The sequence below is a fragment of the Poecilia latipinna genome, unplaced genomic scaffold, assembly GCF_001443285.1.
Source record: "Poecilia latipinna isolate Pla-1442-1.1 unplaced genomic scaffold, P_latipinna-1.0 Scaffold1098, whole genome shotgun sequence".
Taxonomy (NCBI): Eukaryota; Metazoa; Chordata; class Actinopteri; order Cyprinodontiformes; family Poeciliidae; genus Poecilia; species Poecilia latipinna.
Window position 1 is genome coordinate 94,413 of NW_015113714.1, and position 21,052 is coordinate 115,464.

General features: G+C 38.1%; 1 protein-coding gene and 1 non-coding gene across 7 annotated transcripts; both read right to left on the reverse strand.

Moving 5' to 3' along the window:
• Positions 1-44: 44 nt before the first annotated feature.
• On the reverse strand, positions 45-126 carry trnal-aag (transfer RNA leucine (anticodon AAG)). The gene has a single exon. It is a non-coding gene; the product is annotated as a tRNA-Leu (tRNA).
• Positions 127-1,667: 1,541 nt separating this feature from the next.
• eef2k (eukaryotic elongation factor 2 kinase) lies at positions 1,668-20,888 on the reverse strand. Of its 6 annotated transcripts, none has more exons than XM_015052272.1 (20): positions 20,593-20,888; positions 19,535-19,794; positions 18,960-19,013; positions 16,660-16,760; positions 13,846-13,906; positions 13,089-13,126; positions 11,333-11,504; positions 10,220-10,369; positions 9,519-9,651; positions 9,316-9,443; positions 8,554-8,773; positions 8,413-8,474; positions 6,656-6,733; positions 5,779-5,832; positions 5,542-5,607; positions 5,010-5,141; positions 4,580-4,768; positions 4,353-4,477; positions 3,372-3,550; positions 1,668-2,179 (listed from the first exon to the last, which is right to left on the reverse strand). In XM_015052272.1, exons 2-20 carry the CDS (start codon positions 19,784-19,786, stop codon positions 2,070-2,072), a joined length of 2,304 nt encoding a protein of 767 aa, XP_014907758.1. In that variant the 5' UTR covers positions 19,787-19,794; positions 20,593-20,888; the 3' UTR covers positions 1,668-2,069. The 6 variants fall into 6 exon arrangements, with proteins under 6 accessions (XP_014907758.1, XP_014907759.1, XP_014907757.1 ...); XM_015052273.1 differs by having other exon boundaries at positions 8,554-8,770; positions 20,588-20,888; XM_015052271.1 differs by having other exon boundaries at positions 20,588-20,888.
• Between the last annotated feature and the right edge of the window lie 164 nt (positions 20,889-21,052).

The window sequence follows — 21,052 nt, forward strand, 5'->3', positions numbered from 1 at the left end:
GTCAGTGAATAAAACAATTGAGAAAATTTGGCACAAAAGGTTAATGGCAGCGGTGGGATTCGAACCCACGCCCCCGAAGAGACTGGAGCCTTAATCCAGCGCCTTAGACCGCTCGGCCACGCTACCTTGTTCCTGTAGCTCCCGCATAGCGGTATAAATACAAAACAGTAATGCTACTTAGTTTTCATTTCAAGTAAATGCAGCCACCTTATATTACAGGTCTAATACTGCTTATTAAATAATAACCAATTACAACCAGTGGCGTTATTGAAATCTGATTGGCCACCCAGAGCTGTCAATGAGTTAGTTCATATCATACCGAACATACTGTAGATTAGCATTATATCCACACTTCATGTCAGTAGATGACGCAAATGCTTTTTTAGTTGTTTTACAATCGCCAGCTAGTATTTCTGTTGTTGTTGTTGATTGTTTAAAATTTCTGTTTGAAAAATTTCCATCCCCATTGGTAGGTTGATGTTCACAATGTTTAATAAATAGATGAAAAAGCAGCCTCATATCAATAAATTATTCATACAGGAGAAACAGTTGTGTTGTATACAGTTAAGCCATGCTAAGCTAAACAGGCTAATTATGTGACTAGAAATATTAATTATGTCCTAAGCCGCTTTAACAAACCTGTAACAAACTGTGGCAGCTGATGTGGCTGGCACCTTTTGACACCCTCTGCAAAAATGATAGCAATACTTACTGCCACAAATTCAGCCCGACCCTGCAGCCTCTTGGCAAAGAACTAGTGAAGGTGAGGCAGGACTTTTACAACAGCAAAGAAGGGAGTGGTGAGGTGTTTAAGGGCGTTTAGGATCAGCTCTTTTTGTTTGCAGTGAGTTTAAATGGACATGTTCACAAGCAAGGTCAGGGTTATGATGTTTGTGGACAACAAAGACTGTAGTGAGAGAATGAGCAGGTGAAAGGGAGCAAAATCTGCAGTAAAGAATGATGTCTTAGCATCACTAACCAACACATTTCCTGCATCTGCTTCTGTCACGCCTCATGAATGAAACTGGAGGTGATAATTTCTGCTCCATACTTAAGACTTTAAGCATCACTGCTCCTAACAAACTCAATTTGATGATTACAGACCTGGTATTTTTTTGTGGTTTTCTATATTCTTGCAAATAATTAGTTACTTTTGCTCAAATATTCAGTGAACAGCTTGCATGTTTCAAAATTATCAAAATCAGTTGCAGATTTTTAGTCTTATCTCAACATGTAGGATGATTTCAACAAAAATTATTACATTTATGCAAGTCTATGCCATCCTCCTGCCCTTACAGACAAAAACATTTACTTTTATCAGTTCTGTTTTAGTCTGTGATATTTGAACATGTTGATTCATTTTTAGCTCCTGTGATTTAAAAAAAGATTCACCTTAAATTTTAAATTACATTTTTTTAAGTATATTTGCTTAATGATTTTGGTAAAGGTATTTGACAAAATGTAATGTTTATTGCTTGCTTCATAATTTGTTAGTTATGTTTTTATAGTATAAAGTATTTAACTGTCTCATTCCTGAAATGTGCTACAAAAATTTTACTTTATTCAAGTCAAGTTTGATATCCTTCTATGTTAATATTAATTTAAAGACAATAAAAATGTAAGAACTTTAAAACTTTTTTAAGACAAAGACAAAAAACAATCAAAGATGAATAAAAAGCAAGGCAAACTTTATTTTATACTTTCAGACTCCATTTCTTTATAAATTCTTCCAACATTAATTTGATAACATTAGAAGGGGAAAATAAGAAAACATTTTTCTTTGTTCTGATTTATCAGATAATTTTTTTCTTATTTACACTTAAATAAAATTCAATGAGGGGCAGGAAATTAAAGGGAAAAGGAAGACGGGATGATCAACCTTAGGAAAAAAGGAAAGAAAGAAACACGGAGATCTGATCGTCAATGGCTCAGCACACTCAAAGGCAAACCGCTAACAGCAAAAATTCTGTCATAAAAATATGTAAACGATAATCATTCAGGGTAAAATGCTGAATGTGTAAAAGTTCACTCCCACAGGCTTCATAGGGGGATCAATAACGTCTCCATGATTACTCCTCCACCAGTGCCCAGGCCTCTTCGGCTTTCATGTAGTACTGGTTGGCCAGGCGACCTTTCATGGCCGCCATCGCAGCCTCAGCGGCTTCCGTAAACAAATCCCCTGAAACGAGAGAGCAAATATTAGTCCGTCATAAAATAACAGGCACACCTTATTTCTCTGAAGTCCTTTTGTGTGTTTTCTGTGAGCTACAGAGCTTATAGTTTGTGAAAATCTGGTAAAAATGTATGATTAACGATGGCTGTTGAATCTGTTTAATCAGGAAACAAAATGTCGGCTGCAACACTTTCAACCAGATGTCGCAGAGTATAAAAAAATGTAGCACTACATCAACATACTATTACTCAAGTAAAAGTAAAAAGTTGACATAAAATTACTCAAGAGTAAGAAAAAAAAAAAAAAAAGTAAAAAAATTAAAAAGGTTACACAATTGCTAATCAGTGGTCAAAACAATCATTTAATATTTAAAAAATACACAATCAGATGGACAAAAATTTAAAGTTATGTGGAAATGTTGTCATTTTAAAGACCAAAATGAAAATATTTCATATAAATAATGCATTCGGGGAAAAAAACAAAATTTTTTCAAATCAATTTCTTTCAGTAAAAAACAAAACAAAAACAAAAACAAAAAAAACGTATGAAACTTTACAAAAACTGCAGATGTCTGGTGAATTTTTGGTTAAAACAAATTTATTCTGCATTTAGTAAAGTTTCACACGGCGGGTAGAGAATCCAGAAATCTTACTCAAGTAAGAGAAGCAATACTTCTTAACAAAATTACTCAAAGTAAAAAGTACAGCACAGTAAAAATACTACCCAAATCTGCTCTCTACATTTTTCATTTATATCCTAAATAACTGGTTTGACTTGATACAGACTTTCAAAGATTATTGAGAAACTGCAATTAAACAACTATTGCAGATTTTCTTCCATTTGTCGCTCTCACTGTGGTGAACCAAAACCTCAGAACGCTTCGAATGGTTTCTAAACAATTACAAGTTAATAACAAGTCTGGTATTTACATTTTTTTTTTGACATTGGGGCATTAAGTGTCTCTTTTTAAGATATTTTATCTTACTTCACTGGTGAAATTATACCAAAAACTTTGTTCAATTGCATACTGGTTGGTTTGGACAGGCTTTTCTCAGATTCTCTTTGTCTGACGTAAACATTAGTTTAATGATTTCAAGTGCAAAAAAATAAATAAATGATAAAAATCAAGAAATCTGAAAGGGGTCGGACATTTCATGACAGTTTTATTGAATACTAAAAGGCAGAAGCAGAACCGAACCTGCTTTCTGTGGATCTGCAGTAAGGTTGAAGCCGCCCTCCTGGAACATCTCCGCCTCTCTGGCCAGCAGCAAGTATCGCGGCTCGTCCTGCGTGCCATCGAACTCCCCGCCCTCATCGTAGTCCATCATGTTCAGAGCGCTGTCGTACCAGTGGATCGCCTCGGCCCAGTCCTGCTTTCTGTGGCCGTGAAGCACAAAAACAGAAGAGCCAATGAGGGAGAGCCTGATAGAAATAATGTAATTCCACTATGAATCCACTAGGGGGAGGAATACACCGTAACCGGAACATTTCCTTCAGTAACATTCAAGCATTTTTAAGACAAACTTTTCCAGCAAAAGTTTACTAAAACAATGCAAATGAACTAAAAAGAGACGGTTTTAACTAACTATTATGATATTTATTACGATTATTAACATAAAGACAAAATAGGCTAAAATATAACAAAATTTTATGTTTTGAAATGTCTCACACCCTACACACAATAATCTAACAAAAAACTTTAACATACAAAATATAAGACAATATAAGACAATCACTTATTGAGTCATTAGAAATAGTAAATATTCATTGCATTTAAACAATCAAATTGCGTTCAGGTAAATGACGTTGCTGTACTAATTAGATGTTTAAACCCAATATACAAGAAAGTTAAAAAAATGTATATCTAAAAAATGCTCAGCAAGTTTTCTGGCATTTAGCAAACAGAAATAATTTGGGTAATTACAATTAACCTAAAAACAAGAAAAGTTTAGTCTGATTTAACGACAAACAGCAAAAAAAGTGTGTCTTTTTATTAGGCTTGTAATAACATGTTAGATTTCACTATTACACAGCAGTGCAGTTTGAGTATCAAGCATTTCCAATGACTTTATTACAGAAGTAAAGCACTTTCCAAACCTTACACAACTAAAGGAAATTGAAGCATTTTTAAGGATGTGAAGCGTCGGTCTGAGTCCTGTTTCAGTGACCCTTCACTGACCTGTCAGCAGACAGACCGGCTCCCGTATCGAAGGCTCTGGCCACTATGATCATAGAAGATCTGTCTCCCGCCTCGGCAGCCTGGAGCAGATACTTAAACCCCCTCATCCTGTTTCCTGCGTTATCCTGTCAGCAACACACGCGAGTGAAAGTGGGAACAGACCTGGACCAACTCCAGTCAGCTTCCTAGTGAAACAAGCAGGAAAATGAAGCTGTGTGAGTTTTTACCTCCACCTCCATGTCTGGGAGGATGTGATGAGGCAGCTGCAGGTAACATTTCCCTAAGGCTACGATGGCCTCCAGCTCTCCGCACAGGGCGGCTCTCTCCAGGTGGAACATGGCCGAGTCCTGGTCCCACGGCTCGTCCTTCTCACAGAACCGGCCCGCTTCGTGGTAGCGCACCATGGCCAGGTGGACCTGGGCAGCAGAACCAAACAATGACAGAGAGCACAGGTTTGGAAATCTGTGAATATGTCAAAATAAAAATAAAAACGGTTAAATGCATTCCATCAGTTGTGCCAAAATGATTCATATCAGAGAATGTTGTTTTAATTTATTAAAGTGATTTATTGATTGCCGTGACAGGCTAAATAATGTTGTAAACTTACCAAAACGCAATTAATCTGAATCTGAATAAATGTGATGTTTTTGAATTTACCTTTCCCAGGATCGACTGTCCGATCTTCTTCTGCAGCAGAGCGTTGAGGCGCTCCACCTCGGTGGCCACGCAGGAAGGTCGGTGGACGTGAGCCCGAGACGAGTGGAAGAAGCTCCACTTCTCATCCGTCAGCTGAGGAGAAACGTCCAACCAAGACAAGAAGAAGAAGAAGAAGAAGAAGAAGAAAAAAACAGAAGCAGAAACCTAATTATGACCAATTCTGATGGAGTATTGGAAATGGATGGAGTATAGGTAATGACAAGCAGCAGGCGTTGAGCTGAGAGCTGCAGAACAAACAGGAAGCACACAGTAAGCCATTATTGTGAGAAGTGTCGGAGTGCGTCAACTGGAGGTAGATGGCGTTTCGTTTCCACAAATCGTTTTATTGTGGTTCCAAATATTTGTGCACATTGAAACAGCTGCACACATCTTTCTGCTCGACAAAAAAATATGCAAAAGTAAAGCTTCTGGGAACAGAAAAAGCGCTTCAGAGGAAACAGCTGCCTTACAAAGCCTACATGCAGATAATCACCCCTTCATTGCTGGGACTTTCAGAGTATAAATTCGCTGAGACTCTCGGAGGAGCTACCATCTTCCTCTAGTCACGGGAGGGAAACAACGGAGAGGAGTAGGAGCCACGTTACGGGAAAGTGGAGGGGAGGAAAATGTGAAAACATGATGATGAGTGAAGGAGTTAGGAGTGGATATCGAGAATGGAAATGATCCAGGGGAGGAAAGCATTCACATGCATTTAACTTGGTTTGTTTACCCGTCTGATGCTGTCGTCATCCGACTCAGAAACAGGCCTGTAGCGGTGATGGACCTGAATGATGATAACACGAATTATAAATCCTGCTGTCCAAGAAAACTAACTTAATTAGAGCGGAAATGATTAATCGGAAATTACCATCAACTACTTTAGTAATTCATTAACCATTGACTGGAACAGAAAGACTCAAAAACGGCAATTACTGAATTAATAAAACGCATTAAATAAGCCAAAACTGTACAAAAATAAACATTTTACATTTAAGAAAACCTCAAGTGGTATAACTGAATTTCACTTGGTTCAATTTGAGTAAAATAAAAAAAACAAAAACAAATTGAGCACCTTTTGCTATCCATTTATCAATCAGTTAATCTAAAAATTAAACAGCAGATTAAATTAAACTTGATATTAAGTCAAGTAGAAACAAGCTTTTCAAATACTGATGTAAAAAGTATGTATTTTAGCTGCAAATGATCAAATGTTTTCCTGTTGTTTCACTGTAGGAAACAAAATAATTCTTTTCTTTTTTTAAAAAGTAACTGGATTATTTGTCTATTTGCATATTTTAAAGCCTTTCTAATATTGTATAAAATGTAAAAGGAAAAATCTGTATCCAATTAATCGATTAATTATCAGAATAAGCGACAGATTAATTGATATCTAGAATAGGGATTAGTTGCAGACAGTCCTAAACTTAATAGTAATCTGGTGGAGCTGAGAAGAGGAAGAAACTTTAAAATTTTAAGTGTCAACTACCTATCAGGAAGTTAAATGTCCAACTGTGTTATTAAAAACTCAAAGGTTTCTCCCCTGTCAGTTTCATAAAATCTAATTTTATTGATGTTAAATCACAGAAAGGTTAAGTTAAAGTCTTTACCCCGTCCACATGATCATTAGGATCCCCTTCACTCCTCCTCTCGCTCGGGTAGCCACTGTCTCCGCCGCTCTCAGAGTCCTGCAGACAGGAAACAAAACGTCGACTTGTGTGGAAAAAAAAAAGCAAGAAAAGCGATAAATCAGGAACCAAAAGGACACTTAGAATTTTCCATTTTATTTTCAATTTTGGATGAAACTTAAAAAACTAAGAGGAAAAAATAAAGAAATTTTTTTTAGAGTTGTAAATAGACCAGCTGGTTCACACAATGGAGTGTTGTTTCAGGACATTGTTGCCTGTTTTCACAAGCAGCAGCGTCACAAGCTGTGCTTCTCAACACAAGCATTGTTGCTCCGGCCTCAGCCGCCGACGGCGTGATGAGCTTTTCCACAAATCAGCTTTGGACCCACGCAAAGCCTACTCATCCAGGAGGCCTAACAGCTGTTTGTTTGCTGGCCTGCACACACGCAAATGTCTGCAGTGTTGCAATGAGAGCTGAATACCCATAATCCTCTGTGTGTGGGAGAAGGGATTCAAGCGGAGACAAACAGGGAACATTGAACTTCCCTCAGCAGGCGAGTTTCCAATCAGTTCAGATAGGCCTGTCGCGATAAACGATAAATCAATTAATCGCAATTTTAATTATCGGCTTTATCGTCTCTTATTATTAGTCATTTCCATTAAATCAGTGTCAAAAGGTCTCGACACTGATTTATCGTTTATCGCAATAATTTTTTTAGACAATTAATCGCTCTGCAAAATTTGTTATCGTGACAGGCCTAAGTTCAGCCTCCAGAGTCACGAGAACAAAGAGACACAATATAATAGGATAGTTAAATAAAATGATAAATCCATACATTTAATAAATAAAATATTTTTAAGTGTTTCAATAAGGTTTAAATAATGTGCAAAACTAAATTGCTAAATAAAAAAATTTAATATTTATTGATAGTTTATTTTATCTGCCAGCTGGAAGGCTGGCAGATAAAATAACTACTGAAAATAACTACCTACTGAAAAAGAGAGTCAGTAGGTGGCGCTAACATTGCTACGGAAAAAAGTGATGAAACAAAAAAGAAAAAAGTGATGCAAGTCACCTTACAGTGACGCCTTACATTATTATGAATAAACAAATAAAGAAAATAGTAACTAAATATAAATATTAAATGCTGAGCTAATTCTATAGGGTAACAACTCCTTTAAATTTATATATTTTGATACTTAAATATTTAATTGTAAATGAGCATTTGAATGATTATACATACTATTTTGTGTGTGTGTGTTTTTTTTAATGTATTTATTAACATTTTATTCAAAGTACTGTTTGTACAGTTGTCTATGTTTTGTCCTCAGTACAATGTGGTAAACTGTAAGTTTTAGCTAGCTATCATTTATGATGAAGTAAATTAACGTAAACAAAACTAAAAATAACCACTAAAGTTGACAGATTAATTTTATATCACAATATTTAAGTTTTTATTGACACAAGTGAATTAAAATCAGATTTTGGCATCACTTTGGTGTTTTGAAAACGCAGACAGAAGGAGACTCTAGTCTGTTACCCAAATAAATACCTTTTTAGGGTATTTATTCATACTTCTGGTTACGTCCCAAATTGAATGTTCAAGCAAAATGCTGTGTTGATTAACCTGAGGTACAAAAATGTAACTTTGGATTTCTATTTTTTGAGATAATGTTTGTGTTGTTCATTTGCAGCTCATGTTTCCATTTCCAGTTCACTTCACTTCGTCGTTGCTCACCTTGTGATCAGCTGTGTTGTTGTTCAGCCTGTCGTGTTCGTACATTCCAGAGAGAGACAAGCCTGGAAAACGCAGTAAAAAGTTAAAACCAGTCACAACGGACGCTTTTGCCAGGGGGAAAAAAAAGGTTTAGGAATGTACCTGAAGAGGATTTGCCCATGGATCCAGGTGCCACTATGGGAGAGAAGGGGAGAGTGAGAGGTGAGCAGGGGATGGAGTCCACGTCGCTCGCGCTCTCGTCCGCAGACGACGGCTCGGACAGACGGGACAGCAGTGGAGGGACGCGGCTGGCGGAAAAGGTGCGGACGCGAAGCGAGCCGCAGACTTCCTCGCAGCCCCTCAGGACCGTCTTGGCCGACTTCTGGGAAACAGCGAGGAAAAAAAACTTAGAGGCAAAAGAACTGAAAGAACTCAGATTAGTGAGAGAAGAATGTTGCATTGGAGTCCTTAAAAACAAACAAACAAAAAACAATAAACAACAGGAAATCTAGTTAAAGTCCAGTCTATTTTAAGCTTGAATAGCTGCAGGGATAAACACCAGTAGTCTTTTCCAGCATCCCATTTAAATTATTTTTGAAGCAAAAATTAACCCCCATTGAAGAGAGTTAAAAAGAGAAGTGGCTTTGTCATCCACAGCTTTGTCTGCGGATGTCGCTTTTGCGTCAGATTTACAGGCATACCAGAAACACAACACAAAGGTTCCACCTCGGGATTTTTGCATGTAAAAAAAGAGACCCCCAATTAACAGTGTAAGATTTTAAACTTTTTAAAATCTATATTTCTAATTAAATATTAAAAATGTTTCTGTACTCTGGTTCTGTTTCCAGACTTTTGTTGGATTAATTTGGTAAGCTGTGGTTGATCACAGGAATCTCTCAGAGAGCACGAAAATGGTAAAATTACCAGAAGTTTGTTGGTGCAGTCCAGCTGCGACGCCTCTGGCTCAGAAAGATCGAAAGGCGTCAGACCCATGCTCTTGCAGATCTTGTTGCACAGGTGGGAATGGAAGAACAGAGCCATGCCTCGCACACCTGGAATATTATCAGACTGAGGAATTCCTGTTGCCAGTAGGAACTAGCTAAATCCGAAAAAGAAAAGAAACACACCAAGATTTCCATCTCCGAAATCCGTCCCCTTCTCTGTGTGGATCTGAGGGTCTGTGTAGAGATCGCCGACTCCCTGGATGTCGACCACGATCAGCTGGTGACCGGAGCGCTCGAAGGTGAAGTGACTGAAGGCCTGATGGACGAAAGAGCGAGATTATGCCGGACTTCAAAGTCACATAAAGACAGTTACCAAGTCAGCCTTCTACCACCTGAAGAACATGTTCAGTATTAAAGGACTAATATATCAGCTAGATCTAGAGAAACTCATACATGCTTTGATGTTTAGTCACTTTGATTACTGCAAAGCGTCTTCACAGATTAATAAAACAGTTGCAACTGATCCAGATTTACTTCTCACTAAAACCAGAAAAACAGAGCACATCACCCCAGTTTTGAAGTTCTTCCTATAGCTCACTATATTTTCAGAGAATAGACTTTAAAATACTTCTGTTAGCTTATAAATCACCCAATAGCTTAGCAAGAAAAATAAGCCGGTTTGTCCAGGGCGCCAAACCGGCTAGGACCGCCTCAGGGTTTTCACATCTGCTCACTATATGATGTGTTTATGCTGTTTTTTTTGTGTGTGTGTGCTTTCGTGATACAAAACACCTTAAAATGCCGTGTTGCTGAAATGTGCTATTGAATTAAACTTAACTATCAGGCCGCAGTGCCTTCTAAGCAAGATATATAGCATTTCTCACCTGTGGAGTCAGTCGGATGTTGTCGTCCCTCACGAAGCCCGAGTTGGAGTTGTACTTGATGTACTTCCCCTCGATGTAATGCTCCAGGTGGAAGAGCGGTTTTCCCGGTCTGTTCGTCATCTCCACCACACACATCTGCATGATGTCCACCTGAAGATTGCAATATATTTCCCTCTGAAATATCTTATAATAAATCAGGGTTTCTGCAGCTTTCACCAACTCAAACATTAAGACTTTTTAAGACCTTTATGAATGGAATTTCACACCTATATTTAAAAGAAATGTTCGAACTTCGTCCAGCTAAGCAGCGATACATTTTTGTACGTGTCCATGATAGACGCAAAAAAAAGAGCTAGCTAGCTAGCTAGCAGAAGTAACGGCAACTGGTTTCTTCTTCTTGATTTTTATTGGCGGTTGGCAAGAAACGTTAGATTACCGCCACCTACTGGTATAGAGTGCGTACATGTATATTATCGATCATATTTTGTTAATCGTAAAAATATGAATCAATTAACAAAATCACAATCATTTTTCAGAAACAAAAATCAAAATCTTTTTTAGGAATTAAGTTTTCTTAAAAAACGAACTAATTTTTTAAAATCATTTTACTTTCTTAATATCCCTGTAGTATACTTGTTGAAATGTTATGTTTCTTTATTTTTCAAAAATAAAAAAAAACAAATTTTAATAACAAAAAGTAACACATTTCTTTATCTCTCATATTTCCAGCATTCTAAAATCACATGCACAATTTTTTCCAGTTCTCCACAATGCTGACTTTCTTTTCCCCATATCATGTTTACTTCTTGTAAATAGTTTATAACCGAGTCCAGTGCGACCAAACGTCTCAACCATCTCAAGTCACAGAATGCAATGAAGACGTCAGAGTGCGATTCATACTATTGCGTGTCAAACTACAAACTACAAAATTTAAGATCTGGGAATAACATATTTAAAGGCCAACTTACTTTTTAAAATGAATTTATGACATTTCAGGGCCTTCATTTTAAATAGACTTTTTAAGAATGCACGAACACCCTAGACATAATTTACAAGGCATAGATTGTTCTCTTCTCCCTGCGTAAAGGTGGACATTAAATGTTCTTCTTCTACCTGTTTGGGAGGTCTGTGTCGGTTGTACTCCTCCCCCCAGAGTTTGGCCTCCATCTGCAGCCGGACGTCCTCAAAGTAAACCTCTCTGTCCACAGTCTCCATGTAGCGCTTGGCAACATAGTTGGACGCCGACTTCCAGTTGCTGCTGTGTGAGAAGTTGGACAACTTTTTGCTGGAGGGGAAACAAAACAGAAAAACATATTCGTCTTGAGTATACAAATTTATATCAATTCCCATAAAAATAGAGAGACTGCCCTGAGGATTTTAGTTTTTTCAACAAAAGAATCCAGCTTTTTAATCACAAATTAGTTGAAAGTGATCACAGATGTGGTCAGTTCACCCATACGTTTACAGTAAGAAAAACACGCAGCACATGGCAGCTTCGTCTGTTAGGAACCAACATGTCTGGCCTTGTAGGGCCGCAGGGAGTTTAGCTTAAACTACTTTTTGGAGAGGATTTGAGATTTCAGATATTTCATGCGAGCCTAAGATTGACTGGTTTTGATTTTCCACATGACTGAGAAATAATACATAGAAAAAAAGATAGTTTTTTATGAATTAGGGGTCCAAGAAAGGAAACGGTAAACCACATTGTTAAAAAACTTCTAGGTTTAGAATCCTTTAATTATTCTGATTAAGATAAGCCACGCCCACTTGACCACACCCAGTTAATCTGTTTTAATAGGATATATGCAAAACCTTCCAATAAAATCTCACCACTGTAATGCCAAAACATTACAATACTTTAAGCAAGCATTGTAATCTCAGAAACTATAAAGAAATGTTCTGTGTTAGCTAGCTAAAAACTCATTTGGACAGAAGTAGTAAGAGATGAGACTCATGATCAATAAAACATGATCCTGAGTAGACTTGGGAAAAATCCCCCACTAGGGGGCGCTACAATGTTTAACCAAATCATCACTGAGGAATTTGCGTAATAAGTAAATCCACTAAGACAATATCTAAAACATTGCCACAAATTAACAAAATAGCATTACAACAAATTTATAAATTAGATCTTTGCTCTAAAAAAAAGTTTCATAAAACCATCTGCTTGAGCTAGTGAGCTCAGATTTTTAAGATATAATTTTAAATAATGTTTGAATCCATAAATCTCTTTATACTAGTTAAATTAAATAACACACAATGTCTGTGGCAACTATTAAGTATCAAATGAAGCTGTGATTTTGATTGAATGTTACTGTATGTTAATCCTAATAAACATGGAAAAATGTTATTTATTTTTTTTTCGTTAATTCCTGAAATCATGTGTTGATTCTGCCTTTTCAGTCATGATAAACTATAATCAATGTCCTCCCATAGAGAACCCTGTCAGTTTTAAATTGCATGTATTTATTTTGGAGGTAAATTAAAGGACCTCCAAAATAAGGAGGTCTACTCCTGACTAAAAGTCAGGAGTAGTTGGCCAGACTTGCCAAGGAGGCCTTTCATAACCTCTTGCACTTCTAGTTTAATATCTTTACTCAGAAAATAAACATGGCAGGGCTTTTAATTTACTCAGACAATAAACATTAGTGGGGAATCAATTTCATGGGATTACAGCCAGAACTAAACTCCAAGTCCTATCTTTAGAGCTGTAGTCTAAAAATACGGCGCCATCAACAGCAGTCCCCGCGAGTCGGAGCAGAAAGTGCAGGGAATATGGGCCAGCGATCCATTGCTGTTGTGTTTATATTGACTCGACGTCCCTACAAGAGGAACAGGAAACAGAATGTGGAGGAGTATTTCAACTTACGCTCTGAAACACTCCCTCATGGCTCCCTTCCCAAAGGGCTGTGAGAAACCAGACAGAGGAGAAATTAATGTGCAATTTGCTATTTTTATTTTTTTTATTTTTGGGTGGGACAACAAAGTCCCACTCAACGACCAAAGAAGACAGACAGGAAAAGGTTGTAAACATACATACTTAAGGACTTATCAGGCTTTTTGTGTGTAGTAAGACTTACCTCTATGCAAGATTTACAGATATGCAATACAGACACTCAATAAATTAGTATGCATTCGATGAGATCCATTTGTCAGAGTAAAAGTACCTTTTAGAAACAACCTTTAAGCAGGTATTAAACATACTTTTTTTATTATGATCACATTTCTGTATTAAAATGTTTTATTGGTCTGAGGTAACATTTTAATCTTAAATATTTTTTCCATCAGCTGTAAGCAGAAAATCATCACAGTTAACTGAAGTAAAGGCCATTATGTGTGTAATTATCAATAAAATGTGTTTCACTTTGTCAATTAAGTTACTGAAATGAACTAACTTTTCAAAAATATAATTATTTCTTTATCTTGAATCAAACCAAATATAAGTAACATAAGGGCATATAACTGCGGACAATCTCATTTAGGAGTTGTTTGTTAATACTTTTCCTACCCACAAAGGTTTTAAAAACAAAATGATTTCTTAAACATTTCATCGCATTTATACTTTAAACTTAGGAAAGCCGGATATTTTTCAAAGCTGGCGCAAAATGCCGGGTGAGAAGCGATACCTGTGTCCCCATCTTGACGTGGATCTGGTCCTGAGCCCATTCTCCTGTGATCGCGCTGTACCTGCGAAAAAGAAAACACAACCTTTTAAAAAAGAAAGCATATCTTTGCAAATATATCCATCATTTTAATGGTTCTAGTAACACACAGAGTATTAAAGCCTTGAGGAAAGTCACAAAATGTTGATTTGAATGTTGACAAAGATGGTTTGCATTTTGTAAATGAGAGGAAGTAAAAAAAAAAATCTGTTGTTTGCTTTTTGGTAGTTTTGCAAACACTACCATAAAAGTTTTAAAGCTACAAATTAACTTGACAACAAAATTCAGAAGGCACAAATACTAACAAGCTGACTTTTTTTTTTTTTTTACTACAGGATTACTTGCATTTTAAAAAATTAAACTTGTGTGTTGGACACATCTGAGTCGACTAAATACAACCAAATCAGCAAAATTTACCAACAAAATAGCTACTCACCAAAAAACTGACTTATTATTTCAGTAAAAGGTGGCAATGAAAGCAATATCTAACAGGCAAACAAACACAGAAATCCCGTTAACACTGAAATAAAGCAGCCAATCAAAAAAGAAAGAGAGTCTGGAATTAAAGAGACAGAAATTTACTTTGCAGAAAGACGATGAGTTTACGGCCAAAAAACCGTGCCACACCATTTACATGCACTGCAAAGCACTCAGGCTACGACTTCTTCTGTGGTTTTGCAATGCAGAGTTTTACCATTTCTAATTACAATGTTTGAGCACTAAATTAAAGGGAAATTTTGCAGCAGTCATACTCCACTCTGCAGGCTAGCAAACATACTGAAACACTTGTTTCTTAACAGAAAGTATTTGATGCTTTTCTTTGTCGTATTGCAGTTCAAAGCAAGAAACTTGGCCAAGCGATAAAACCCTGCGACCCTGCTCTACAGTGAGACAAAATATATCTGTTTTACTTACCCACCTGTTGCTTAATATCACCCTTCCACACCTGTCACACCACTGACCCACTTTCCTTTCTCAGATTACTGCTTCCCTCCTTGCACTAAAGGAGGTGTAGTTCATTTATGTTTGCCAGACGTGGGACTTTGTCCACAGCTCATTATCTATTCTTATCAGGGAGCCACATGATTCTTCTGCTCTCCTAAGTGAGTAAAATGAGAACAGAACAAAACGGGAAGGTTCTGGGAGGGAGTTCTTTTTTCTTTTTTTTTTTCTTCCAAGGAGAAGTCACTCTGACTGGTTTCACTTTGAATGATGATGTTTAGCCGGGAGCAAAGGGAGGAAAGTCAGCCAATCTGCTGAGAGAAAACCCCTTTGAGGTCTGTATGTTTGCTTGAATTGGCAGAAAGTGTAGTGGGTTAATGAACCCTGCAGGATAGACAGACATTAGAAAGTACAAAGAGGAAAATAACTTTACAAATATCTAATCTTCAAGCTGACATTTCAGGCTTGGGAACACAGAGTACCACAGCAGCCGAGCTGCAGGGTGCAGAGAGGGGATGAGGTTACGGCGGGTAAATTTAGCACATAGAAATAACACAGCAGGGCAAATCCCAGGCTCGGACAATCCCTCCACCCACAGGAACTCATTTCAAAATGCTCTTTGCATACACCCACATCCTTTGTACGTTCTTTCCGCTCTTGATTAGGGAGCTAATAGCTGCCAAGCTGGCCTTTAATATCTGCGTACACATTTGGTATCCCACCCAAATGTAAGATAATAATTTTAAGAAACAACTTGAGGAACAGAAGGGCGTTCTTTTACGTTGTCAACAGCGGAGGCCAAAATGCTGACATTTGATCCTGGGATGTGAAACGCAGCCGCAGGCCAAGCTGCCCGGGTCAACCGCACTGGAGTTTGTAAACGAGGTACTGAATGACGGCAGAGTCATTACATCGACTTTTCTAGGAGATAAAATGTGTCAGCTTTGTGTTTACATGTTGAAACAAGTTCAAAGGTCATGTTTTCATGTAACAATGTTACAAGTGAGCAACACCGCCGTGAGCTGCAGGAAAATAAAAAAACGGTATGCCTGTAATTGAATATGGTTTTGCACATTAAAAGCTGCTGATAAATTAGGAAATGCAATGTTAGTGATTCAACAGATGCATTACACTTCTTCAACATTTTGCCACAAACACAAAGCGTTTTATTTGAGTTTTATGCAACAGACAAACACAAAAGAGTGTGAAGAAACTCTAAAAATCTGAAAAGTGTGCCATGCATTTGTAATCTGCCCCATCAATTCAATTCGATTTGTTGCAATCAAGGCTGCAAGTGTTTTGGGGTTGTATATCTCCACCAGCTTTGCACATGCAGGGATTTAAGTTGTTGCTCTAGTTTTTGTTTTGCAGAAAATAAAAACAGTTCAAGCATCCCCACAGCACAATTCTGCAACCGCCGTGTTCCACAGTGGGTACAATGTATACAGGATTGCATGTCGGCTAAAAAGTACAAATTTAGTTTCAGATAAGTAGTGCAACTTATTCCATTTTTTACTTTGCATAATTATCCACCATCTATACCCAGTGTAGTAATGCTTACCACACTCTTCAGACCTTTAATAGCATAAAAATATCATGTAGTTCTTTCACGCTCCATAACCGTAATACACTCTACTTCAGTCTTTCAGATAAACTCCCAATAAAATACTTTGTAGTGACAAAACGTTGCTAGGGGTTACTAATACTTTTGTGTGGGACTGGATTCATGTTCGAGCTGTGCACAGCGGTTCCTTAACAAGAGGAGGACAGGAGATGTCCCAGTGAAAAGCAGCACAGATCCTGCAAAGAAGAGGACAAATGGTGAGTCGTTCATACCTGTAGCGAATGCAGGGTTCAGTCTCGATATCCTCCAGGTGGAACTGCGCCCAGGGGTCGGGCATGGCTCGGGCCTTCTCTATGGCTTTTATCCATGCCGCCTGCAGCAGACAAACAATTTAGTCTCTGAAATGTAAATCCAGAAAGACAGACTTCCTGCTTTCCATACAGGGCTCAACAGGACATTGAAAACAAAGAGATTAATTCCCCACAAAGCTGCTCAATTTGCACAGTGAAGGTAATTCTTGGCATATTTTCCCTTTTCTGAACTTTTTTCACTTCTTTCCCCAGGAACACAGTCACATCTCTGTGCACAAAAACATTAAAATAAACAGTTATTACGAGGAATTGATGACCCCAAAATGTCAGTCTTTATTAAAGTTTTCTATTAGCAATATTTGGAGATTTAGTTCGTTCTGAGTGGCAATAAAATTAACAAAAGTTCTCATGATGCCCTTTCTGACACAGTAGATGATATAGGCAAGTTTAGCAGGTAGATATTTTTAAAAATTGTTTAACTTGGATGAGAGGTTTTCATGGGTTTTCCATTTTGAACAGCAACTAAAAAAATTTAAATTAAGTTTTGAGCTTGCGATTATAGGGATTTTTAGCTCCTTATAGGGGTGCAAATAAATGCTTAGGGCGATAAGTGTGCAAGGATTATAATAAAGTAAAAGGTGAACATTTAAACAAATCCACTGTCCACAAATTAGAGTAAGAAAAACCATGTGTCAAATAACTCTTAATCACATTTGAATCTGTTGCCAAGCACGGATACTTCGAGCTCATTCTGCACGTCTCCCTCGTGCTCCTCTCCCCGCTGATCAACAGACGTGTTCAGTTTCAGAGCGACAGATTTACACTATGAGAAATATGTCTGGGTCATGTGCTCAACCACAGGATCATCGTCTTACCAAGAACACGTCAGAAGCCGTTTTAAAAACATTGCAGCAAACACTGGTGACGCTCGAGGATGACACTGTAGCGTGAACCCCGAGTCGTTATGTAAAGGTGCCCTGCAGAAGCATCCAAACATCTGGAGCTTTAGCACATTTTGTCACAATGTGACTGTAGACTAATAGACAAACACAAAGCAATGAATATTTTCAAAGTGGAAAGAATACATAGTGTTCACATCTTTTTTTATTTTATTTTTTTTTGCAAGAAATACGTGGCACGTATTTGTATTTATCTCCATTTACTCTGATATCCCTAAATAAATTCCAATGCAACCAGTCAGGGGTAAAGTTGTGGAGATGTTTAAAGAAGAGTTGGGCTGAAAAACAACGTCACAAGCTCACAATGTGTCACAAAGAACAACTCCACCGATCATTTAAAAATTTAAAGAGTATGATGCCTACAAATTCACAGTATAAACAGATAAAAATCAAGCAAGGAGAGCATTAAATAAAACAGCAGCCTTCACGGTTACTGAAGTGGCTGCAGAAATCCAAGGACATAGTGGGAGAACCTGTCAAAATGTTACAGTTTACAATCATAATACTAAGTTTGGTTGAAAAACTGGAATTGCAGACAAGCCAGAGCTTATTGACACATGGTGGTGGCAGCACCATGCTGCGGGATGCTTTTGAAGCTTAGAGATTAATCATTTGAGCTAAATATTAGGAAACCTGTTGCAAAATACTTGAGATTGCCTAAAATGTAGGGGTTCAGATCAACATGTTTCAGAATGGTCTAGTCAAAGTGCAGAAGAAATCTCTGTTAGGAATTGAAAACCCTCTCCATCCAAGATGAACTTGATCCATTTAGTAAAATCAAACGTTTTTCAAGAGGTGCACACCAGGGGGAAAGATGATTCTGACCAGGTTGGGGAATTTCATAAAAATGCATGCAAATCTTTTCAGAAAACTTTGTTTTACTTCACAATATACATGACTTTGTGTTGGCTTAGCATGTAAAATCTCAGTAAAATACTGAAGTTGTGATGTGGCAAAATATGAAAAGGTTCAAGGGGTGTGAATACTTTGTGAGGCACTGCAAAAATAATTTATTGTTGTTTACACATTATGCATTTGCAACAAAAATAGATTATTAATAAAGAAAAATACAGTGAAAAAACTTTTGCATACTGAAAGAAGAGGAAGATGTGAAGCGGGATTTGTAATGAAGCAAGAATCAGTCAGCGTGACGATGAGCAAATGATAAAAGGTGGAAACCAGGAGGAAAACAAAAGAGCAGGGAAAAGGACTGCGAACTACAGAGCAGGGAGGGAAGAGTGGAGGCATGGATGATCGCCGGCAGAGGGAGAGGAAAGTGTAACTTGAAACTCCGAAACATACCCGTGCGCTCTCAGAGATTACAGTGTACGATCGATGCTCTGCCTCGTTTTCATGCTGTTTAGAGAAGGTAAAGAAATCGGATGGATTCCATTAATTATCCATTAGGAAAAAAAATCAAGATTATTACAAACATCATTAAGCAGAAAGAAGATATAAAATCAAACAAAAGTCCATTCATTCCTTCTAACGACAGCTGACTGGTGGGGCGTTCTCCCTGATAAGCAGCACTGAATAAACTCTTTATGTGCAGCCTTGCTGTTGATCTGAAGGGCTGAGCAGCATGAGGCGTGTTTACATACTAATACGACCTGAAACCAACCCTCCGGTACTTCCTGTTCTTCTTAAAAAAGGTACATTTAAAGAAGATTGGCCCGCCTTCTCTGAGGTAATCAGATACAGAGCACACACACTACCAATACCACACGTAGTGAATGGGTGTGTGCAGACATGCATGAATCAGCTGTCCTTTTAAGGCAAATATTCAAAGATTGCAGAACTGAGCTCTTATAAGCTGTACTTCATGCTAATCATCTCGCTAATTTCAATACTTGCTGACATCACTCTGAGCCGCTCACCCTGTATAGGAAGTTGCTCTTTGGAAGTGAGTTTGACAGCTGCCGTGTGTAAACCAGGTCTTTCAGGTAGTTGCAGACTTCTTTAGCAGAGTCGCACAGAATAGGCGAGATGAAGTGCTCCTCGTCTTCATCGTCGTCGCTGGCGTTGGCGTCGCTGAGCGAGTGAGCCCGGTGTTTGATGCTGTTTCTCTGAGCGGAGGGTCTCTGAGCACTGCCCTCCTCCTCCATGCTGAACATCAGGTCGTCATCCATGATGCCTGCTGCAGAGAGGCCAGAAGAGGTTGACAGTAGGGAGTAGAGATGCTGCACTCAAATTCATCACATCAGCTGCAGGCATGGAGGGAAGGAAAAGTCTCCCCATTATCTGCTCAGCATTCAAAACATAAAATCCTAACAAGTATGGCTTCTAAGGAGTTGTTCATCATTGACAATAATTTAGCACAGTTCAGGATTTTGTGTATTTTTCATTGTGGTCTGATTTACTGTAAAGGACCATAACAAATAAAAGACAAAAAATGTGCTGCATGTTTTGAATCTGATTTTACTTTAACTCAGTAAAAATGTATTTAAAGTCCCATTTTAGCGGGAAATCTTAGTTTTGGTGATTCTAATGAATAGGGAACAGATATTATTCAGAATTTAATCTGATTTTTCAGACTCAGAACCAATCAAGGGGAAAAATTGGTTTCTGTCAGATTGATTGGTGCATCTCTAGCAGGCAGCCATCTTACTATAAGAGCAAAACAACTCTGGATCGTGGATGCAGAAACTGCATGCTATGCATAAGTGTGGTGGTCATTACAGAAGTGGCAGCACATTACAAATGGTTCTCTTCAATGAGACAAGGAGCATGCGTTCATATTTTTTAAACAACGGTATTTACATTCCTGAACAATCAGATTGTTATCAAATCAACGGTTAGCAATGCAAACCCCAAAACAATCTGCCTGTTGTCTAATGTCACACATTCCAGCAGTTATTATTGTTAGCATTAAACTGAACTGCCATGCTAATTTGCTCCATGCTGTCAAATCCACGAATAAAATAACAAACCTTACAACTGGGAGCACATAGACTTCTTCGGTAGGGATTATTACAGTGACAGATTAACCAGCCGACTTCGTCTTCTTCCTTCCTCAAAGGTTTCCGTTAGCAAATAGATACAGAAGATCTCATGAGCAGCGATTTATAATCTCCTCCCATAACAAAGAGAGTGTTTACAAGTTCTCCGTTGAAACCTGAAGGTCCGAGGACGTGTCTGGCAGCGAGCTGCTATACTTGTACCGTCGTTGTGTGATGACAAACCCTCCACCACGATGGTGATCCTCCGCACGTATCACCACACCATAATGTTCTTTTTCAGTGGCCACGCCCCCTGCGTCCCTGCCGCGTTCGGGTGCTGTCGGAAGTATGGACTCTGTCAGAATTTTTGAAGATTTATGAAAACAAACCCGAACTGAGACACGGAACAACCGCGCAAACTGGGCAATTTTAATCATGCGAACATGCATTGTACCA